This window comes from Drosophila hydei, unplaced genomic scaffold (assembly GCF_003285905.1).
Source record: "Drosophila hydei strain 15085-1641.00,03,60 unplaced genomic scaffold, DhydRS2 tig00000296-arrow-arrow-pilon, whole genome shotgun sequence".
Classification (NCBI taxonomy): Eukaryota; Metazoa; Arthropoda; class Insecta; order Diptera; family Drosophilidae; genus Drosophila; species Drosophila hydei.
In genome coordinates, this window is record NW_022045705.1 from 283,456 (window position 1) to 307,438 (window position 23,983).

General features: G+C 40.6%; 2 protein-coding genes across 8 annotated transcripts in view; one reads left to right on the top strand and one right to left on the bottom strand.

The window, feature by feature from the left end:
* The window catches only part of LOC111605328 (fasciclin-2), a 94,044-nt gene extending 70,061 nt beyond the window's left edge, over positions 1-23,983 (bottom strand). For all 5 annotated transcript variants that reach the window (XM_023324079.2, XM_023323917.2, XM_023323995.2 and 2 more), the window contains exons 1-2: positions 23,782-23,983; positions 21,304-21,649 (exon numbers count right to left, since the gene is read on the bottom strand). In XM_023324079.2, the coding sequence (XP_023179847.2) occupies positions 21,304-21,382 (79 nt within the window). In that variant the 5' untranslated portion in view covers positions 21,383-21,649; positions 23,782-23,983. The remainder of the gene's footprint in view (positions 1-21,303; positions 21,650-23,781) is intronic.
* Positions 11,292-19,304, top strand: LOC111592527 (mitochondrial import receptor subunit TOM40 homolog 1-like). 3 transcript variants are annotated; one of them, XM_023304915.2, is made up of 4 exons: positions 11,292-11,525; positions 17,630-18,843; positions 18,897-19,041; positions 19,101-19,304. In XM_023304915.2, exon 2 carries the CDS (start codon positions 17,670-17,672, stop codon positions 18,801-18,803), a length of 1,134 nt encoding a protein of 377 aa, XP_023160683.2. In that variant the 5' UTR covers positions 11,292-11,525; positions 17,630-17,669; the 3' UTR covers positions 18,804-18,843; positions 18,897-19,041; positions 19,101-19,304. The 3 variants fall into 3 exon arrangements, with proteins under 3 accessions (XP_023160683.2, XP_023160599.2, XP_023160765.2); XM_023304831.2 differs by having other exon boundaries at positions 17,630-19,041; XM_023304997.2 differs by having other exon boundaries at positions 17,630-19,037.

Genomic DNA, 23,983 nt, shown 5'->3' on the forward strand with positions numbered 1-23,983 from the left:
GATTAAATATATATATAAAATATAAGTACATCTCTTATACATATATATTTTATCCATAAGATACAAATGTATCTTTTTGTCAAGGGACAACATCCATGAGACAAAAATGTATCTTTTTGCGTGTAACAGAAATCCATAAGATACAAGTGTTTCAGGATACCATCTACTATTAATTTGCTCAAAAAAGAATTAGATTCACAGGCAGGCTAAATGAAGATACAATTGCATCTTCTCAGGACAGCTTTACCTATAACAAAAACTCACTTCGCATCGATAGAGAAATCTTTAAAGAATACTTCTCTACACATTCCATTCTAATGTTTACTTTAAACTAAATACAAATGAAGATATTATTAGTATTGGTAGCTGCAGATTGTATCTTCAGTTTCATGGATGCGTATTACGTGCTAGGGTCCTCATTAAATATGCGCACAAATCTATTTGGAGCGGCATAGGAAAACCTACAGCAATGGCACGTGCCATTGCATCAATTGAGTTGTCATAATCTATTTACACTCAGATACAAATCTATCTCATAATCTTGGCTAGGCCACAACAGCCGCAGCAGCAGCGAAGCGCAACGCCGACTTCTTAAGCCGCCCAAAAATTGAATTGTAAACAACAATTAAGGAACTTCGAATCCAACTGATGACAAAAGTGTACAACAAATGCGCTTAATGGACTTAAGAGCGCATTAGTTTTAGGATTTCCGTTGGGCAACCAAGCAACCACCGAAACACACACTCGCGCAACCCCTAGAAATGGTTTTAGAGATTAATGCTAATTGAAATGCATGAGGCCCAGGCTGTGTTCTTTTTTGTGTTCTCAAATTGAGTTGCGTTGTCTTTTTTTCGGGCATACTTGAGCTTAAATGAAGTGTTAAGAGGTTGCCAGCCAAATGGTCTTACATAAATCACATTTGCAATTTGGCAAAGTGCATGCCAAAAACGGAAAGCAGATACAAAGATACAATGACAACATTTAAGATACATTGAGTAACCCCAAGGCAGAGCCAGAAAGTGTCGCAGCTATAAAATACGAGCAGAGGCCAACCCTCGGCTTTCTTAACTTGTCAGCCCAAAACTGATTTATGCCGCTGCAAAAATCAAATTATTATTTTAGTTTTTCCAATTTACTCTACAAATACCCTGTAATAGTTGCAGATGTAGCAGTCTCCAGAAGGATGTCTACATGGAACAGATTCACATATCTAATTATTGCTAGTCAAAAATTTTACAGTTCTTATACTTTGAAGGACTCAGGAACTTTGGGCATGCCTTAGGGAACTCAGGAATTTATTGAGCTACAGTAAAACATTGGCAATATGTTTAATTTAAGACAAATGCTGATCAATCAAAACTCTTAAGTACACAAAAGAATCTGTGGCTCGTACAGCCGATAAAGATTCAAGAGTATGAACTTAAGAGCTAATCGAGCTACAGGGTATTCTGCTAGTCACATTCATGCATCACTTCGTTTCACACTCACCCTTTACAGTTACAAGCGATAATATTGTTTCGACTTTCGGCTAGGCGTAGCGACATTAAAACTATGCCAAGAGACCGCCCTCCCCGTCTCCGCCAAACGAGAATCGGAATCGAGAATCACTAACCGAAACGTTCCACAGCGGGTGCTTATTTTTTTCTTGTTGGCTATAAATTTGCTTTATGCTTTTGACTTTGGACCGAATTGAGTTGACATTGGGTTGGGTGTAGCTAGCCCCCAGTAGAGCTGAAGCGCCCGGCTCCAGATATGTGGCACCACCCTCCATTTAGCAAAAACGTTTCACTCGCTTTAATTGACATATTATGTAAACAGGATAGTTGACATTTCGTTTGCCGTGAGAGGTCCTCAGCCAGAGGACTGGGAGCTGGGAAAGCGTACAGCTGTATTGACACAGCCGTTAAGCTAAAGTGCTTGGGCACGGCCTGCTGCTCGGTAAGGATTCGCTTAGGCTCTCTCTCCCACTCTCACTCCCTCGCGCTCTGTCTCGCTCTCTGCCAGCCCTCTGACAGTTCTAATTGGAAAAATATGTTGCCCAAATAGTTATATATTCCATTTGGGTTTTTTCTCCTTCGATATTGATCAAAATTTCATGCCGCATACGAATATTTTTGAAACTCTCCATATGCCGCACTCCCTAATTCTAATTAAGTTTCCATTTTTTCCTTTGAATTACAAAATTCCGTTTCAATTTGTTGTTTGCCGGATGCAAAGCTGCTGATAACATGCAGCTGGTTTCTGGTTTCTTTCGGTTTTTTTTTTTTTTTTTTTTTTTTGATAAATTGCGTTTACCCGAAAAATCAAACTTTCAAATTCAAATGAATTCTTGGAAATAACTGAATTCAAATGAAACTCTTTAAGTCATGGTCAGCAACTAGGTAAAAGATGAAACATATTTTAGTATGAGTCATTTAAGAGCTGTTGATCCCTAAAGAAAATACGCAGGCAGAAAGACTAGAGTCACGTCTCTCTCACTATCCATCTATTGATCTAATCAGACATATAAAGATTTGATTAATTAAGAGCTATAGTATAAGAAATTGCAATCAAACGAAAACGTTTTCAGACACGACATTGTTTCTCGCTTCATTTTGAAGCTACATTAATTCCAATGGAAGAGTCCATCAGGCCCTGGCTTAGCTAGAATTTGGATAAAATTAATGTTGTCTATAACTAATCGATTACTGTGGCTGCGGCAATACTGATAGTCAGTCTGAACTTTCTATCTTATTTATATTTTTACTTATACAAAGCCAAGAGCAAAGAGCTTCCTTCGAAATACATTTTATGATTTTTTCAATATCTTTTTAATAAAATTCCTTTAGTAAACATGTTTGACACTTCGTAGACCTTGTCAGCAAAGCAAATCGATTTTTAAAGAAACTCAAATCGTTTTGAAGTTGCTTCAGTCAGCTGGAACGCCCCCAACACAAGCACAAGCGAACAGCTCGAGATGGGATGAGTTGATGTGCTTAAAATAGCTACAATTCGATATGAGATGCGATGATATGATATGCGAGGGGTAACTGCTAGTTGACACCTTTCACTATTTAGTGGCCATGGCAATGGCAAAGCTATTTTTAAGCATCTTCAAGATTTTCCAAGTGAGTGTTCGTAATTGTCGCATGCCATGTTGTGTGTGTGTATCCGTGAGATACATTTGTTGGGTGTGCACGAGTCTCAGTTGGATTGCCTCATTATTTGTTGTTGCGCATTGTCTACTAAACGCCGTCTGGGGAGCACTCGTGCAACCGTTCGCTATTTCGTATTTCTATTTCTATATAGGAATCTCCCTCTGCCTCTCCCTCTCTAAATAGAAGCCGACCCTCGGGCTGGCTGGCTGCATAAACGACTCGAAAATGCAAGAGCCACCGACTCGACTTAAGTGCTTTGCCACCGAGCTGCATGCAGCATCCCAAAACATTTGCCACAATATATCAAAAAGCGAGTTCCCAGTTCCGACTGTGGGAAATTATTTTAATTAGTTAAACATAAAAGAGCGAGAGAGATATGGGAATGAATGGGCTTATAATAAGTCACAAGAAACCATGCAAAGAACTCTGGCTTAGACAGCTTCATGATTTAGCTAAAAGAAATAAGACTCTTGACTGCCATCTGGCACTGTCTAGAGTCGAGGCTGGAAGCATAACAGAGATTCATCTTAATGGAATTTAATATGAAGACTTCAGAAGGAAACTAGAATTGAAACCTGCTTAACTCCAAGTGCTATCTAGTTATCCACTTAAATGTAAGAATAAAGCTATGAAACTGTATAACATTATAACAGTTTATGAGTATAACAGCAGTACAGCTGTAGTGCATAACTGCTTAACTGCAAAGGACTTTACCAGTTTCACAATAAAGTTTAGCTTTACAGCAGTATAACAGTATTAAAGTATAACAGTATTACAGTATAACTGTATTACAGTTAAACAGGAAAATACTATAAGATGTTTATAGTATAACAGTATAATAGTTGAGTACTATAGTGGTATAGCAGCCTCAGAGTTCAGCAGTATAACTGTATAACAGTTCGTCAATATAACTATATAACAATACTACTGTTTTATTGTATAAATGTACACACCAGCATAACAGTATAACACCACAATAGTATAACAGTATAACAGTTAAGTAGAATTATTATGGCAGCATAACAGTACAACTTTAGTAGTATGACAGTATAACACGTGTTTATTTGTGGATATATATATCTGTGTCCACATGATTCGAGCCCTGATCTACGTTCACTCAGCCTAACTCATTTGCATTCATTATTACATGTTCTTGGAAAGTTCTTAAGAGCCAATTCCCATCTGTCTAGGCTAGCCTAGCCTTTGGGGTTTGAGCCTTGTGCACTTGTCTCAGTGGAAATATTCAAAGTATGTATGCATAATAAAATATTTAAACAGTTGTCAATGATAATCAAGTTGAACTTCCTGTGCGTAACTTCATGCCTCATTGGACTTAAGGTGCACTGAATACCCTGTAATAAGGCAGCAATGAGTTGAAGGCTTGCTTAAGAGGGACACAGTTGGACAGCAATAGAGTTTCAGATTATCCCAACCTGAAGAGAGCTCACTGACTCAACGCATTTCTCAACAAGCTTAGGGTAACTGTTAGCCGTACATCACTGTTGAACTTGAGCCTATTTAGTCATTAGTCAACTGCGTCAGGTTTCGCTTGATGAACGGAAAAAACACACAGAAATTTGTACGCTTCGCTGGACGAACAGAGGCTCCGGGGTGGAGCCAAACACCTGTTGCTCTCGAGGGTTCAAATGCGGTTCAATACAAGGGCGAAGGGCTTTATCATAGGGGCTAGGAAGGCAGCCGCTTCATGTGCCGCTTCGTTAGCTCCATTAAGCGGCAAAATTGAATTAAAAAAAGCTGCAAAAAGAGAACAAAAACAACTACATTTATGATTCATTGAGTGCAAAATGTCGTCAGCAGTCGTACGACTTCCGCAGGGCCAAAATATCTTTTTTTTTTTTTTTGTTTTTTTAGGATTCTTCTTTTTTATTATATTATTATTTTAGTAGCTGCTTTTTGCGCCGGTGTTGACAAATTGCCAGCTGGCTGGAAAGATGTAAGAAGAAGAAAGAAAAACACACGCACAGCAATTTCAAAGGAAGTCGTTTCAGCATCATTAGGCAAGCGGCATCAATAAGCGAGCGGGCGAGAGAGAGAGAGAGAAGCGAGAAGCGAGAGGATGTGGTTGCAGAAAGTGGTTTTTGAGCAGAGCCATAAAGTTGTCAAAGTTTTCATAGCAAAAAGAGAAAAACTTGAAAACTAAGCAGAGTCTAAATTTATGGCAAAAGTCAATAATTCTAAAAGAGAGACATTTGAAAGCGAAGCAGACTTCAAACTGACGAGCAAAGAGCAAGATCCCAAAGCGGGAAGCAAAGAGAGAAACTTGAAAGCAAAGCAAAGTTTGAACTAATGGAACAAGTCAATAGATATCGAAGAGCAACAAAAGAAGTTTTAGACAGATGGAGAAAGAGGAAAGCAAAGAGAGAATCTTGAAAGCGTAACAGCCAAAGCTTGTGAATGAAGACAACAATTCCAAAAGAGTAAGCAAAGAAAGAAACTTATACTCACATAAAAAGCCAACATATTTCATAGGGGAAGCTGTTTAAAAATCAATCTTTTTTGTCGAGAAAAACTTCAGGGCACAAAGGAAGTAAAAGAAAAACATTGTTTGATGGGAAGTTAGGATAAGTCGAGTAGAGGAGCGGAAGAAGCTATTAAATTATTGTGAAAAATGCTTCCATAGAAATTCTCACTAATTAAAGTTGTTAATTGTGTAAAGCTAACCGAGTCGAGAGCTCATTAAAGTCCATTGATAATGATCTTTAGCAAGAAAGCAGCCGAGACTTGGCCAATTTAAAAGATAATTGAATAACAATCGACCTCAAATTGAGAGCAGCAAAAAAAGAAGCAAACATGCCAGCCGAAGGCTCTCCCATGGGTGCTATCGAGGCAGGACTTAACGATGCTTTAACAGGAATTCTTTTTGGTATATGATAAACTGAAGCCGGGGCCAAATAGCTGGCATAATTTATAAGGCATGTCCCTGCCGTGTTAGCTATAGTTTGCCGCCGGCACTTACTAATTTTTGGCCCAGAGATGGGTCGCGTGTGGGGGGCGGGGGCGGTACGCGCTCCTGCATAGTTTTACCCAAAAATGAATAATTAATAAATCACAAAATTAATGAGGCCGCAACACGCGCAACGCCGCGTCGTCGGCAAATGTTGCAACACGCATTTCGCTGCCAGCACACAGACACACGCGACAACGTCATCAAATTTTCCGCCTATTTGTTTGCAACAAACAGAATTAAAACAATCATAAAAATAAAAATAACTAGCAGTGCCATGTGGCACTACTTGGCCTAGGCACGGGGTTACGTCTGCGCCTTCGTCCGAAAATCGACTCTGATGCTACCCCAGCCTCGTCGCTCTGGCTCGATATTCGATAGAAGGACGTAGGCCGCAGGCCGTTAAAGCGGCACGCGTCACAAATCAAATGTCAACCGGAGAGCGAGATGGTGAGAGAGGGTGTGCAATTGAGACTGATAGATAGATAGAGAGAGAGAGAGAGAGAGAGAGAGGAATATGGGCATGGTCAGCCCTCAGCTAGGGTTCGTTGTGCCTTTGTGTTGCCAATTTATGGCAAGACCCTCGCCCTGCACACCCTCTAATTGCTGTTTGGCACAACAACATTGTTCAACCATTTTATTAGCTGTTGTGCCAAATTGTTATCTCTCCCTCCCTCTCTCTCTCTCTTTCTCTGTAGATCGAACTGCTGGACAGGCTTATGACAGGCCTTAACTTGGCTTAACTGCAGTTGAGTTTTAATCTTTGAATATGAATAGAAAAATCAAATTTAGCAATTTTCCCTTTATGACTCGAGCGTGAGATACGCGTTTCCCAGTTTAAGCTGTAATATTATTCATCTGTAGGGCAATGTTCAACTTTAAGCAGCTTAAAGCTAATCGCAGCTAGCCGTAGACCCATGAGTCTTGAGCCATTTCAATTAGAGTGAAACACCATGGAATATCTTGCTACAGGGTATCTTCCAGTCGAACACTCCCGACTCGAGCATTCCATAAAGTCCCGTTTCATCACAAAAAATCCTAATTGCTGTCCGTAAAGCCCATTAAAAGACGAAAAATATGAACTGACTGAACTGACTCGCTAGAAACGCAACTCAACACAATTCGGCTTAGCTCAATTCTATGGATTCGTTGAATTTGCAAGTTTCGGCGTCGCATTGTTTTGAGCTCAAGGACTTTGGGTCCTTTTGGCTGACTCCATGAATTGGGTTTTGTTTCAAATTGCGTTGAGCACAGAAATTTGTCTAGTCAAAGGCGCCTTTGAGCCGTCAGAGTAAGACAACCATAAATGGAATTCACAAAGATGTCCACAGACACAGAAACTGAATCACTAAAATTTAATCATCAGAAATTGTCTAAAAAAAGCGAGCGAGCGCTGGAGAGAGAGAACTGAAAATCCAAAAATCACATCAACTCTGAGAGCGGGCGAATCGTCAGCCCGATTCGCTGGAAGCCCCCGGAAAAGGTATATCAAAAAAGTTTTGCGGCACTCAAACCCAGCGCAAGCTGAAACCAACAGATAAAACCATAAGTTAAGCAGCATAACATATAGTCTGTCTATCTCTCTCTCGCTCCCGTTCTGTCTCTCTTTTTCGCTCTGTCTGACAGCTCAGCCATTCAATGTGAACGAACATTTACTTTTGCCAGACACATGTTTGCGTAGGGGCAAGAGGGGGCCGGTGCTCGGGTTGCGGTCGGGGTCGGGGGATTTTGAAGATGCATCACATTTAGCTGCAGGTAATATGTAAGCTGCATCATTAATCTTGCAGCCAGCATCCGAACGACCGAGCCGCAAAAACCCACAGCCTCATCAAGCCCCAAACTGAAGCTCAGGTCCGATGCGTCTCTTGAGTCAGCTTATGTCGAGGCGTCTGCATTCCTGGATTATTAATGGGCTAAGCTAATTATTGACAATGCTGATGTCTGACTGACACGCCTACCCGCCCATCGCATGCCACCCCCCAATATTCTTGCAGCCCTTGGTCCGAAAAAAGTTCACCAAAGTCCGAACAACAATAACAATCAATTTAAAATTCTTTCCAATACATTTGCTGCTCAAATTATGCATGACAAATGTTTAAAAGTTCATGACTAAAATGCAAACAAAGAGCTCTTACCATGGGCGGCGAGCCAAAGGGACGGGGAGGGGCGCCTTCTCGTTTAACAGCATTTTCCTGTGATGCGAGGCGAACGTTGGCGTATTGCGAATATCAAAATGCAAGCTAAACTATGCAGGCGTAAGCCAGGGGCGTAGCTGAGGGGGATGGGCCTAGAAGGAATTGGAGTTGGAGTTGACTCAACGCTGTGGACATGTTTTGCATGTTTTTTTTTTTTGGCGAGCGCAGGCGTTGATGAGCTGATCGTACAGGCAGAGGCGTAGGTAAAGGAGGTTCGGCCAGAGGCTGTAAATTGTAGTCAAAGTAACTCTCAACACTCAGCAAATGAAACTCAAAATGGTCAAAATGAGATGCACAAGGGAACATAGAGACGTGCCAAGGGAGGTCAGAGGTGTGGCAAAAAAGGTTGATAATGACACCAACGCTCGACGATGCCAAGAGCATGCGAATATGATGGAACAGCAATGGAGCTAAGGAGGAGAGGAAGAGGCAAAAGGAATCTAACCAGAGGCAGCTAAAAGGGGGGCCGGGTTAAGGCTGCAGCGAGCCAGTCAAAGGCATGGGGCATGAACCAGCGAGTCGGTTTATTTGGTTAAATGCTGAAAATTGGCAAAACGCAAATGCCTGGCCGAAAGGGGGTAGAGGCAACCAGGTAAATGGGTAGACCAAAGTAAATCTGTGGATGCATTTTTTCTTCCTCTTTTTTCGTTTTATTTTGTTGGTTGGCCCCTTGTCAGAGTTGATGAGCTGCAGCTGATAGTTTGCAGCTTAATGGTGGGAAAAGTGCAGCAAAAAGAAGAGTAGAAGAGGAAGAGTTTGCAACAGGAATCAGATGAAGAAGAAGCAGCAACAGCAGCAGCAGCGGCAGCGGCAGCGGCATTTCGGGCGTGAGGTGGGCGTGGGAGCTAAGCAATTGGAGTGTGGGAAATGTAATGAGTGGGAACACTACCAGATACTAAATGCCAGGCAAGTGGAAGCAAGTGAAAGCCGAAGAGCAAACAAACGTAGACTGATCGACTAGCAGATACCCTATATAAGTTAGCTTTGAGTTCCTAATGCTCTGGGTTCAAGCAGAAGTTTTTTAAAGTTGTTTCAATCAACTACCACCAGCAGAGAGATTGAATATCAGACTAGCAGATACCCTGTAATAGGCTGAATTGAACAATAACTGCTTAAAGCGAAGAACTTCTATATGGGATAGTCAAATAATATTGCGAAATTTTGAGTAGTGCTTAATATCAGCTCAGCAGATACCCTATAACCGCTGAAATTGAGCATGGAATGTGTAGATCTGAATAAGTATAAATTCTAAATGAGCTAAAGTAACATTATGAGTGAATATTAATGTCACTGATTATCAGACTAGCCTAATACCCTGTAATTTTCCATACAAAATCAATGCATTTTTTGAATACATTTTTTAAATGCTCAGTAATACGTATTAGAGTTTGCCTCTAGTAGACTAGCAGCTACCCTGTAATATATAGTTCGAATTTATACACTTTAAACCCATACATATTCAGTAGTACTTAAATAGTACATGCATATATGCTTAAGAAATACCCTGTGGTAATCGAGCACAATGTAAGGCTAGACCCATCTGCAGCCCATTTTGACAGACATTCTTTGAAATCCATTTAAATGGACAGAGAGCATAAATAGATAAACAATGAAAGATGAAGAGACTGCAAGAGGATTAGGGTTATGCAAAGTTGAATACAATTAAAACCGACTACAACTGCAAGGGAAATGTGAACAATTGGAGACAGAGATTGAAATATTGCCAAACTGTTAGACTGTTGGACTATTGGACTGTTGGACTGGCTGGACTGGCCGTTACACTGTTTGAGAACTCGACATATTCGTTCCAAATGGAAAAAACCAATGAAAACAATAGACTCTCTCACTGCCTCACTGCCTCACTGCCTCACTGCTCCGGCTGGTCACTCAACAATTGCCCAGACGGCATACGGAATTCAGAAATGTGAAATAGAAACGAATTGATTAAACGACTACAGTTCCGAAAAAAATATGGGAAGGAAGAAGAAAAAGCAACAAAGACTGTGGGGCTACAGGGCACAGGACGCAGGACGCAGAAGACATGACTCTAGCAGCTATGAGCACCAACAATTGACCTGTGCTCCATGCACTTTGCATTACCAATTACAAGCAGAGTCCCTGGCCACAGGCTATGGAACCAGGGGATCTGTGCCATGCAAATGGTAACTAAGACCACTGGCAACAAATGCGAAACGTCAACGACCACGACAATTGAGGTCGCAATCAGGGAAATGGGCATGGGTAAAAGGTAACTTGAAAATGAAATCGAACTAGGTAGCGCCCCGTTTCATTGTTATGCAATTGCAACATAGCCATAGATAGAGAGAGAGAGAGGGAAAGGAAGAGGCAGGGCGTGAGGAGACAAGGCTGTGGAGTCAATTAAAAATGCAGCCAACGGTCGTTGGGGCTGTACTGTAGTCCAGTCTAAACACCTGGATTACGGCCAAAGGCGTTGCTCGTATCATTGACCTTTTGGCACACGCCATTGCCTGCATTCACTCACTCAGCCAACCTCTCTCTCTCTATATATATCTCTATTGCTCTCGCTCGCTCTGTGTCTCCTGCTCTCTGTGTGTGTGCAAGTAAGACATAATCCAATTAGCAATTAGTTGTGTATGCCAGTCGTCGTTACCTGAGCGCTTTAGACCCTCTTTAGATGGTTCAATAGATAGGCTGGCTCAATCCACACGGCGCACAGGTAGCGGCCCTCTTCTCAGGTCTTAGGTTTTAGGCACTGGCTAATGCATTACGCATGCCAATGCCGACTAAATAACTCAATTTAGTATGCCAGGGGCGCACTTGTAAGGCATGCAGCACGTCTGGCAGCATTTCCTGTTTCTATCAGCCTGGACTGGTCAACCTTTCTAGCAATCAAACGAATTCTGTACAAAATATTATGGACATTGTATATGACGACATTTGTATTAACACAAGCATTCCTTCAACTAACACAGTTCCTGACAGAGACAGGGAGATCTACAATATTTTGGGAGTTAACAGTCAAAACATTTTCTTTAGTTGTCAGATTAGAAATTGTAATAACAACAAAGTCTAAAACAAAAGATTATTTTTCGCTTTTTTCGACCGATTCAATTGTGCTAACCAATGGGACCAGAGACCTAAAAACTAGATGTACAACAAACACATAGTAACACCAAAATCCGTACAAATTTAAATCATTTTGTGATATCACGATATTTGGTAAATTTTAACAGAGATTTTTTTTGGGTAAGTCGAGCTGGTGATTGATACAGGATGGCCAAGAAAGAGCTATAGGAAGAGCGTTTCCTATGCAGATGTAGGCTTACGTGACAGATCTATCTTTTTTCTATTATATTCTATTCATCTTACATCTTACAGCTTCAATATTCCATTTTCTATTTTTAATTTTCCATCTGCCATTTTCCACCTTCCACCTTTCATCTACTATCTTCAATCTCCAATCTTATAGGCATAGTTTATATGTTTTGCTTATAAAAGCATTAAGATAAATCCAAGTAGTTTTTCAAGAGCTTTTTCAGCTTCTGCTGTTAGCTTAGGTTTAATATTAGCCGAGTCTGAGACTTAAGTATTGTAAGAGAATTTGACTGGGTAAAGTTTCCATGTGATAACATTTTAGCTCGTTGATCACAAGACAAAAAACTGACGAGTGATAATGGATATATGATATTAGACTTTTAGTGTGGTTTATAGTATCTCGTATAACATATAGCGCATGACATTTACGATGTGTCATGTATTATACAGTCGACTTAAGATCGTTTGTGCATGTGTGCTATATCATTTATGATAATTATTTTTACCAGGCGAGTGGCTCTTTTTCTTTTTTATTATTTAAAATTCATTCATCATACTTAAAAGAAGAAAAATGAAAAAAGAAACAAGACAGACAGACAGACAGACAGACAGTGCGGGGCTGTGGGGCCCACAATGCCGGAGCCAAACAATCCTTCATTTGTATTTTCAGTGCACAGTAATTTGTGTTGTTGTTTTTGCTGCTGAGCTGGTTTTTGGGTTTAGCTACTTATTGTTTGTGTGTTGTTGCTCTTGTGTTTTTTTTATATATTTTTTGTAATTCCTCTGGCATTATGCGGGTATTCATTTACCACGCTGCAATCCAAGCCCCGCCGCCGCCGCCACCGCCTGCCCCCGCGCTCAACCGCATTGCAACTGAGAAAAACTTGTTTAATGGCATCCCAAGAAGCTCGCAGCAAAGCCAGAGTTTGGGCTTTGCGCCTGTCGCTACAGCGAAGACACTTGAAACTGACACAAACATTGGCATAATTATGCTCAGCACAAAACGAAACGTTGCTGCAACAGGGCATGCTGCTTTGGTCGAAGTGCATGTAACAGCCAGAGCAAGGCTTATAAACGTATATAGAGCTAGTCTCTCTGATCAGCAGTAATATTTGACTTGATCTTGTTCTATCTGCATAGAAGTCTGTCTGATGTCCGACCTTCCGACCTTTTGCCTGCGGTCGTCCGACCTTCCGTCCGATGTGCGATCCATTGATTTGATCTGAAGTATATCTGATCGATGATCGAGTTTCTTTATAGATATTAAGCTTCTACTCAACAGATTTGGCAGGCAACTGCAATAAGAAAGGCTCCACTCGAAAGTTAATTTTCTCTCCAAGTTCGAGCTTCGTCGCTTTTCGGCTTCAGGGTATTGTCTAGTCGCGTCTACCCGAGCTGAGCACTTTTACTTGTCTTTTCTTTTTATTTTGTTTTTCACTTAATTCACTTCTTTTGTTGCTGCTTTTTTCATTTGGCCGACTCGCGTCGAGTTTCCCATCATTTTGATGCAGATTCCGATGCACTTGTAATTATGCCACATGGCATCGAGTGGGATATGTGTTGTATACTGTTTGTTGCACTTGAGCTTGAAAGCTGATAAAGGGAACAAACGAGCTGTGCAACTCTTTGTTGTTAATCGAAAGCAACACAGGGCCAAGCTGAATTGTGTTGCCCCTACGTGGGGCATAGTTCGTTGTTTATCTATATACTTATCTAGTCTATGCAGCTACTTAGTCGTAATTATCCGAGGTCCTCCCACACACACACACACAGCCACCCGAAGCAAGTCAATGGGTATTCCAGTTTTTTTTTGGGCGAGAGTTTGGTTGGGAGACAGGAGCCGGAGTTTCGGGCTGGGCGCGGTTTGGCCTTTTGCTCATTTACAGTTAATTTATGACTTGGCAGCTGGCAGAGGCAGAGGCAGGGACCGAGTGAGGCGTGGGGGGATGCGGGGCAACAATGGTTGCTAATTATGCGCAAGTTTTTGGATCAACTTCAACTAATTGTCTGTCGAAAAATAACGTAGCGCAGGCAGCAGAAGGAAGCCCCCAAGTCAAGTGTCGAGAGTGGGGTAAAAAGCCAAAGTTATGCTAATATAATACTCATCGTCTAGAAGACTTCCCATCCCAATTCGCTATATGCATTGCAGATTGCGCACATTATGCAGCTCATTATAATCATGATTAGATTGTGAGAATCACATCTAAGTTAATCATGAGCTCCCAGCGTGTAAGTCCAAGGAGAACTCTTTAAAGCGACTCGTTTATATCCACTTTCGTGTTTTATGACGTGATTTTCATAGGATATAAACGCTGCGCAGCTTCAAATGAATTCTGAGTGAAAATAAAGCTAAATTTTTATGTAGTTCGCTTAAATCTGGCGTAGAATTTAAGCCATTTGATGTATTTTCTAGAATTTAGTTTCAGTTGAAGTGCAACGCTTTTGATGCCTTTGATGAGTTGTTCAAATGAATTAAGAATTATATGAATTAAATTTATGCGTTCTCATAGTTTGACCTAAAACTCCTCGAGTTGTAGAGCTTGACCTGAAACTCCTCGAGTTGTAGAGCTTAACATAACTTAGTGTTAACTTTCTTCTACTAGACTTCATGAACCACAGATAGAGCTGGGTCTACTCTGTTTAAGACTGCCAAGCACAAAGTGGTTAAGACTAAGATTTAACATAAAATTGAGTCTACCACAAGAAACCTTAGAACAAGCTCGACAATCAAAGTGCATTGACTGGGGAATGTTTTGGCAAATGCTTTTGGGTTTCTAGTTCATTTTAGAGTTCATTTGGCTAATAATACTTTAAGCCACTTTGTTGTTGTTGTTCCTAAATTTCTTGCTGAGTTTCATAAAAGCAAATGCGCGGCTTAAAACCAAAGCCAAAACAAAAGCGGGCTACGAAAGGGAAAAAGCGCACTAACAAAAGACGATTCTAGCAAAAGTGGGCGACCCACTAGGAGGCGTGGCTGTATAAAAATGCCCTTTACTGGATTAAAATTAAAACAAGGAGAGCGAGAGAGAGAGAGTGAGCGAGTTAGTAGAGGGCGACAGCAAATGGCGGCATAGAAACTGCTGCAGGCGACACAAACAGCAGCTCAACAAGGAAGAGCGGCGAGAGCGGAGCGCAGGGCGGGGGCAGTTGGGGCAAGGGAGGGAGCGCTGCACATAAAAGACGTGGCAACAATTCTTTTTCTACGCACGGCCAGACTTGCAACATAATTGGAATTTCCTTTTTCCTGCCTCGCTCTCGGTACGCTCAAGTGCCACAAAAGACCAGGCTCAAGAGCTGCTGCTGCCGTTGCTGCTGCTGCTGACCAACAATAACAACAACAGCAGCAACAACAACTACTACAGGAGTTCATCAAGACTGCGTAGTCTTCGTCAAGAGCTTCCCAAGAAATTCAAATTGTGAATTTTGATAGATTGAGAGAGAAAGCAACTTACAGAGACGGAGAGTTGTCTCCTCGTCCTACTTCTGCGTCTGCGTCTGCATCTGCTTTAGCTTCAGCTGCAGCTTCTTCTCCTTTTGTCTATGTGCATTATGCTTCGTTAAGTTCAAGGGTTAACATGAATGTCGCCCTCTGTCATCTCCGTCATAATTTATTTTCATATATAAATTTATCAGCATATTCCTAAGTAACCTCTGCTTTATAGGCTTAAACTTAGTCTTAGTCTTAAGTTGGTTCGCTCAATTGGATTTAGTCTGATCAAAGCGTTTTCATCAGATCGATAACTTATACTTTTCTTTTGTACGCTTGGAGTTCACATATTTCAAATTAAAGTCAACTTAAACATATCGATAAATGTAATCGATAAGTCTCTACCAACTGATTTTAGTCAAGTGAATAAGCCGAAGCGCTTCTAACCCACAGATTAACTTAAAGGAAGTCTTAAATTTTCACTTGATCGATGAATTATCGATAACTTAAAATTTTAATTTAAGCATTTTAGCGTCTTAAGGCTAAGTCTTTCTAGAACAAACTTAGCTTAAAATTGACATTTTCAAACTTAAGCTTTGACTTATCGATAAATGTGATCGATAAGTGTTAAGTTAGATAGTAGATTATTTGTTCTCAGTCTGGGTTTTACCGTTATAAGATCGTTCCATTATAGCTTCTTTTTACAGGGTATTTCGACCTGCGAATTTCATTGCTAATTTCTTAGTTGAAGTCACTTTGTCTGGTTTCGCTGTTTGCTGCTCTGCCGTTCAGAGTTGTCAGTGTGTTCGTCTCTTGGTTCTTGTACTTTTCTCAGGCTTCAGTGAAAGCTGGGCGGGCAATTAAGTGGGTTAGTTCCCAAGTTCTTGGGTTCTGGGCTAATTGGAACGTGTGTTCGCAGCGCTCTATGTGTTCGGGAAGTTCCAAGAGTTTGTGTGACTCTGTTTTGTCATCCGGCTGGGCTCTTGGCGGGCAGCCATAAAATATGAAACAAGAACCGTTTAATGCAGCGAGCGTAGGTTAATGTGCTTGCAACATCAATTGAGGCACATGCGGCCAGCGGCCAGCGGCATGCGGCACGATGACGACTTCTTTTCATGTCGCCTCAAAAAATACAGAAAAAAAACACGAAATACAAGCGCAGAACTTGCCCACAGCAACAGTTAAAGAGCAGCACGAAAAAAGTATAAAAAAGAAAATGTTGGACATGTTCGTTCACAAAAAAGTTGCGTTAATTAATTTCATTATAATTTTTTTTATGCTTTTTCTTTGTATACTCTTTGCAGGGGGCAACGCGCGCTTCGCATGACATGTGCAACGCATCGCTCTTCGGGCAGCTGAGCCTGGAGCTGGAGTTGCCTGTAGATAGCCTCTAGAGCAACTGCAAACGATCTGCATATAGATATAGCTTATATAACATCTGTTGCAGGGGCTTCCAAACGGGTCTGCATTGCACTGTAGTATCATATCTATCATATGTGGGTATACTAAATAGTGTGGTATCATATTGCAGTATGGTTAGCTTAACATATATCGAGTATATCATATAGTCTCATTAATATATGAACATATCATGCTACTACTGTAAGTATACCAAATAGTAGCATATCAGTAGAAGACTAACAGTATAGCATAAGCCTTACCATATAGTAAATAAAGATAATATAGAAATATATATATGTATACCAAATAGTAGTATAACATACAGCAGTAGGTTCATTGAGCACTATTTCATATTAGTAGTATATAAACTACTACTATTTATACTACATCATATAGCAGTAGCATATAGTGGTACATCTGAAATGTACATCTAATAGAATTCATTAATTTAGTAGTAGTTTCATATAGCAGCCTATCATAGAGTTCAGTTTATCCAAATAGTAGCTCACAATATCATTTAGTACTATACAATATAATTATATATAGTAGTATATACTGTATATAGTAGCATACACATATTAGTATAACAGTATATATAACAGTATATCACATACAAATCAGTTAATAGTGGCTCCATATTCTAATAGATTCCCATTCTCTGCTGTTCATTTCCCAATTTCAATGCTATATAGTCAAGAATCAAATAACTGTATAGTATTTAAGTCTAGTTGTTGCCTCTCTTGGCTTTCCCCTCTCTTGTCTTTATTACAAATTAACTTGATAGATACCCCAAGTACGAACTGCAGCAAGTATATTTCAAATTCGTTAAGCTCATCTCACGAATCTCGTCTCTTCTATTGATGTTGTTGTTGTTGTTGTCATTAGAACTGTGTCTAGTCAGTTCCGGCAGCAAATACCGGTATGGGTCTCTGGCAACTCAGAGGCCCCCTTTTCAACGAACTCCCTGACCGCTTAGAGAAAGGTTAGACAAAAGCCGCAGAGTACACAGAAGCTGATGACGATACGAAAGTGAGAGAAAGAGCGTAGAACAGATTAGAGCAGAGGAGAGCGAAAGAAGTGGTTGGACAAATGAAGCGGATGTGGTAATTGGTCGCAGTTTTCTTTTAGTTAGTGGTCAAACGACTGGGTGGAAGGGGTTTGGGAGATTGCCGATTCCGATGTCTAAATACTGTACCCAAATACGCAGATCTTTGGCAGAGCAAGAACTAAAGGACCAACAGCGAGCAATGGGCAATGTACACCCACAACAGCCAGAGCATGTGGACCCGGTGCAATCGAATATGGACAAAGACAAATTCTATCGGTTCTTTGGCCTCCGCATGGCCAACGAGGGTGATGGCTATGATATAACCGAGCAGCGACGACTCGAGATACACCTGGAGCAGAAGCAGCACGACAATCTAGATGATTATGGCAAGCCTTCGTCCGGGGCAGTGAATCGGTCCACAGTCATACCTTGGCTAGGCGGTCTAAAGTTTGTCGAACGTCTCGGCAATCCGGGCACTGTGGCCGAGCTGCATCGTCGTTGCCACGATATGATGCCGCAGACATTCGACGGATTCCGTTTGAATGTCAGCCGTGCTCTGGGCAACTATCTGACCGTCGGTCATAGTCTGCATGCGGGCAACAGGCCGCAGACGATCGACTGCCAGTTCAATTGCAGCTACCAGGGCGATCAGGTGCACGAGCTGAGCGGCGAGTCCTACCCACTGCTAATCGGTGAGATGGACGCCCGTGGCAATATCACCGCCAACCTAATGCACTTCATAACGCCGTGCTGGCGCACCAAGCTAACAGCGACCATCCTGGACTCGGTGGTGCAGAATTCGCGTCTGTTCATTGACTACTTCGGCGAGGACTACACCTGCACCTGTGTGCTGAGCAACATCGATGTGATGCAGAGCATGGGCGTCTTTGTCGCATCGTACCTGCAGCAGGTAACGGCTCAATTGGCGCTGGGCGTTGATGTGATCTATCAGCGCGAGGACATTGTGCCGGGCGGCCAGGCGGCGCTGGTCTCGGCTGTGGCGCGCTATCAGCAGGACAATCGACAGTGGTCCGCCATGCTCAGCTTGCATGCTCTGGAGCTCTGCTACACTCAGATCTATGGCGAGAGCTTGGGCGCCAGTGTTCAGCTGCAGGCAAACATCCTTAAGCGTCAGGCCATCTCCAGGCTGTGCTACCACTGCCATATGCCACGCGTCGGCTTCAGCTTTCGCGGCGGCATCGATACGCGCGGCGTCATCAGCGCCGTCTGCGAGAAACGACTCGACCCGTTGCCCATTCTGCTGCAGATTAGCGGCAAGATGAACCATTTCAGCAGTCGTTTTCGCTTCGGCCTGGGCCTCATACTGGGCTAGCCTAAATGTGCCTGCCACCAGAGTAAATTGAGTAAATCGTGTAAGTTTCTAAAACACCTACTGGCCTTTTGAAATCCGCACTCTTCTGTATAGATCATTAGTTCCTAAGTCATCGTCTGAGAAAATGGCTTAGTTCGTTCTGCACCAATCAGTTGCTCGCTCGTAGAGAATGGGTAAATTTACAAATAAAAATACATCATCTAAATATACGCCGTCTCCGTACACTCCTGGAAGGTGGGTAAGTTCCTTTCCTATATCTACACCCTTTCACTCACTCTTACTCGTCTTCTCTCGAAGGGATACGAAGGGACCACAGCTTGAACAGAACCTTCATTGGAGCCAGACGCAAATCGATTTGCAACGAATTGTGCTTTAATCTACATGGAGTCTATAGAGTAGTGTGTCAGAGTAGCATCAATCCCTTTGTATTACCCAACGAGACTGTACCTAAGAATCCTCCTCATATGTAGACCGCAAAACAAAAAGAAAAACAAAACACTTTGAAAATTTCGTTTCATCTTCTTTTTTTTTTATAAATGTATAAGTGCAACGATCAAATTGTCTATAAGAATATATCTCTGATAAATTATAATAATAAATAAAAAAAAAGCAAAAACTAGTTATAAAATTTATTGGAAATTACTTTTGGGAGAGGCAAAGGACAATGGAAACGGAGAGCAAATTTGATTTGCCTAGCTGGAGTTATCAAAAAGATATATACGATATAGGATATACGATATACGATATACTATATACTACATACAGTACGATATACGCTATTTAATGTATAATATACGATTTAAGACTTGTAATATAGAAGATACGATATAAATTTACGATATAAGTTTACGATATTTGATTGTGATATACAATATAGTATGCACGTTATACGATATATGATGTACGATATACGACTTACGATACAACATACGATTTACGATATACGATACACCATACACGATGTACGATATACAATACACGATACATGATGTACACTATGAACCATACACGATGTACGATACATAACGTATGACACAAGATATATATATATATATATATATATATATATATATATGTATATAAGCAATCTTAATTGAAGGTCACACACTGCCTAGGCAACACCTGTACTCGGAGAGTTTTTCTGTATAGATATACAAATTCTGGTTTATTCCGACAGATAGCGAGAATATGTCTTTCGTAATATCATCTCTGTGACATTCGCCGGGCAAATATTTGCGCACGAAACGTTTATGGAGGCCCAGAAGTCGGATTGGCTGTAAATTCAATTTCATTTAGCCAAAAACAAGACTTTGCAGCGACAATTGCGACAATTGTAATACAACCAGATCCAACGGCCTCGATTCTTTTATTATATTTGCATTAGAGCTCATCTCGATTGTGCCTGTGCCTGTGTGTGTGTGCGATAAGGGGTCTCGTTGAATAAATATTGACGACGAACGATAAGAGTTTTAGGCCTAGTCCTAGGGATTTCAATTGTGTTTCTACGAAATGTGTTTTTTCTTTTGGGTCGTATTTGCTTAGCGTTTGAGTAGCCACAGAGAGCGAGATATTAAAGTGGAAATTTGTGGAAAGAATAAAAAATCCGCTAAGGCTGGCAGTGCATGGCTGGAAAATACCCAAAACTTACTTTATAGAGCAGCCACTCTGTCTCCGCTCTACGTTAAATTTGATATTGATTAACTTCGATTCAAGTTACAGAACCTAAGTTATGATGTGAGAAGTATATGCAACCGAGTCGCGTATACGTCCAAAGCTCTAGTAAATAATGCCCGAAATCCTGCACGGAACTGTTATTGCTTTTATGCTTAGAGTCTGAAATTAGCCATATCTAGCTTTAAACGGCTTTAAGTTAGCCTGAAAAACACAAGTCACAGTATCGATACTTATCGATTTATTTATCGACCCTTTCAGTCAAGCTTCGGTTTCGGTTATACCAGATATAGAAATTCCCTGATTTGATGAGACGTTATCAAAGAGTCATACATACGACTTGACGTACTAACATAATTTTAGAATATTTATTAATAATTTCAAGTCACGAAATAGACGAATTTCTATGAATATTCAGATAGATGAATGTTTGGTTTGTTTAATAGAGTAATTATTAGCACTAATGCAATTCAGCTTGAATAGATATATATATATATATATATATATATATATATATATATATATATTATATATATATGTATATTTATATATATATATAAATATTTCTAGCGTCAGTCACATTTGCACACCGTTACCAATCTACCCTGTTCTAGTCCAGTTTTCCATGGGTAGCAAAACGTTTTTATGATTAGTTTCGATAGTTTTTTCCCCCAGTTTTTCAATTTCTTAAAGAGGGCATTCGTCTAAACGGTATATAGCTTCCTTTTTTCTTTTATTTTCTGCTGTTTTGATTGAAAATGCAATTTACGCTTTACAACTTCATTTCGCAACGTTCGCTCGTGTCTAATTATAAAATTATAGCACTCACCTATAGTCAAACAGCTGCAGAGCATTACGTAGAGTAGTGTGGCGAGTCGAGCCACTCGCTGCCTTTGCAGTTGGCCCATTTTGTCGTTGTTTTTCACTGTTTTCTTATTGCAGTTTTTCCTTCTTCTTCGTTTCTTTGTTTTATTCTCTTTCTTCGCTTTGTTGCGTTGCACACAGTAAAAAAAATGTATAAAAAATTCGCAGTTGCTTTAATGTGATTTGAATTTATTTCTTTTATTTATAAATTGCGCACTTTTCGGTCACAGACACTCGTTGGCTATTAACGAGAGCGAGAGCGAGTGACTCGCTGATTGTATCTGAAGTTAATAATGCGTTGTGTATGATATCTGAAATGAGGCAAAAATATATGGCTTATGATTAGTAATTGGCCAAGTTAACTAAAAAAAAAAAAACATCGTATGCGAGTAACGAGTTAAAAATGAACGAATAACAGTTAGTTTCACTAAGTTGATTAGCCATGGAATCAACCTCATTTCCAACTTTTACAAGATCAAATTAATAAATTCCAACGAGTAACGAGAGACAAACTAACGAATGAGTTTAACAACTTTTAAATTACAAAACAAACAAATTTACAATGCCAAGCTTAAATTCAAACTGCATTACAGTCTATTAAATTCTAACTCTCTCTCTCTAATGGAATAACGAGTAAAAAGCTAACAAACGAGAGTGAGAGGGAAAGACTTTAAGTCTGCACTTTATAGAACTCTCACTAAACTCACTTTATTTTGGCGCAAGTTGGAACTCAAACTCACAAACTCTAACGAGTAACGAGTGACAAACTAACGAATGAGTTTAACAACTTTCTCAAGTGACAAGCAGAACAGATAGAGAGAGGAACTCAATTTGCTGTTAAACTTTAGTTAGCAGCGAGTGCGAAAAGCAACGAAATGTCTGACAATTGGATTTAGCGCTAAGCCGCAGCTCGTTAAAATGCCAAATGTTGGCCTTTACTTTTTGGTCAGGCCAACTGACTCAACAACAAAGAACGTTGAAAAACGCATCGCAGTCGCTGTCGGAGCCGCAGTCACCGTTGCTGCTGCGTCACACACGAGCGATTTTCATAGCAACAGCGGCGACTGGAACCGGCAACGGCGACGGCGACGGCGAAAACTTGTCTCTGAATGAGTCGCAAGTGCGAGGCGATTATGAGTGAGCGCAACATGCATGTGTGTGCGTGTGTGCGCGCGTGTGTGTGTGTGCGTATGTAACATTTGCGCTTTGGCTTTGTCTTTTTCCTCCATGCCTTTGCATTCTAAAGTTGGCAGCAGTAAACCTGCTGGCGCTGCGACAGCGACGGTGACTGCGACTGCGACTGCGACGCACACATGTGTGTAACGTCGCTGCTTGGCCAGTTTTTTGTAACGGAAATTGCGGCGCTGTCTGCAGTCGAAACACGTCGTAGCAGCAGAGAGGGGGCGCTGCATAAGCAGCGCGCTCACACGCATACTTAAATAGCAAAAAAAAAAAAAAATAAGAATGTTTTTTATAAATTTATCTACTGCTTGACTTTTCCAATAATTTTTTTAATATTTTTTTTTGATGCTTATCGTGCAGGTAGCCGCTCTTTATGAGTATTTTACGTGTGTGTGTGTGGGTGGGCGCTCACTGTGAACATCAGTGAACGTGAAATAGAGAGCGAGCGAGAGCGAGAGAGCGCGTCGAAAGCGCGCGTTCAGTTTTGTTTGTCTTTGTTGTTGCAATTTTTTTTGTTTAGGCATTTCGTAACGGCCGCATGATAAGCACTTCAACTGACTCACTCACACAGACACACACACACACACATAATCAGGCAGGCAGGCAGAGAGAGTGTGAGAGGCAGAACACATGCACTTAAAGCTTAGCTAAATTGCATGTCTCTATGCAAATGTCCTTGAACTGCAACAGGTTCGACCGACAGATGGCGCCAGTCCCGAGCAATTTCGTTATATTTTATATTTAATCAATATTGTGATGGCCTTGAAATGCAAGAAACTATAAACTTGGCTAAATGTTGGTAACTTTGAATGTAAAAACAAAAAAAAAAAAAAAACTAAAAAGCACTCATATTTCTTTTCCCTTTTATTTAACGGTTCAAGTTTTTTTTTGTTTTTGACCATATTTTTTTTAACGCTCACTGTAGCTGTAATGACAACAACAACAACCAAAAGAGGGCGTCATTCGCTCTATTGGAAAAAACCAGTTTTCATTTTCTTTGCTTTGTTATTTTTTTGTTTTTCTTTACAAAACATATTAAAAAAAATGTTTTACTATTAACAAATTTAAGAACGTGATAAAAAAAAAAAATCAAATTAGTTTCAAACACATTTTCGCCCAATTTCTTGTTTATTTTTAAATTCTTCCGGCAAAAACAACTCAAAAATGTCGCAAAGTTATTTTTGTTGAAGAAAAACACACAAAAAAGATGAAGGCAAGAAAAAATAACGGAAAAAAAAACAGAAACAGTAATGAGTATTACCAATATTTCATTGTCTAACTGGCACAAACACACACTCGCATACTCATATATATGCGTATATATATAGAGAGTGACCGATGCGATAAACGTTAAGAACGTCGCGGAACGTGTTACCACAGTTAACTAAAAATTACGAAGAACACGCACACGACGACGGCAACGGCGACAGTTAGAGAGAGAGCAGACAACGTCCACTTGCCAC

Coding starts and splice junctions, on each gene's coding strand:
- LOC111592527 (XM_023304831.2), top strand. CDS start 17,670: ATGGGCAATGTACACCCACAACAGCCAGAGCATGTGGACCCGGTGCAA.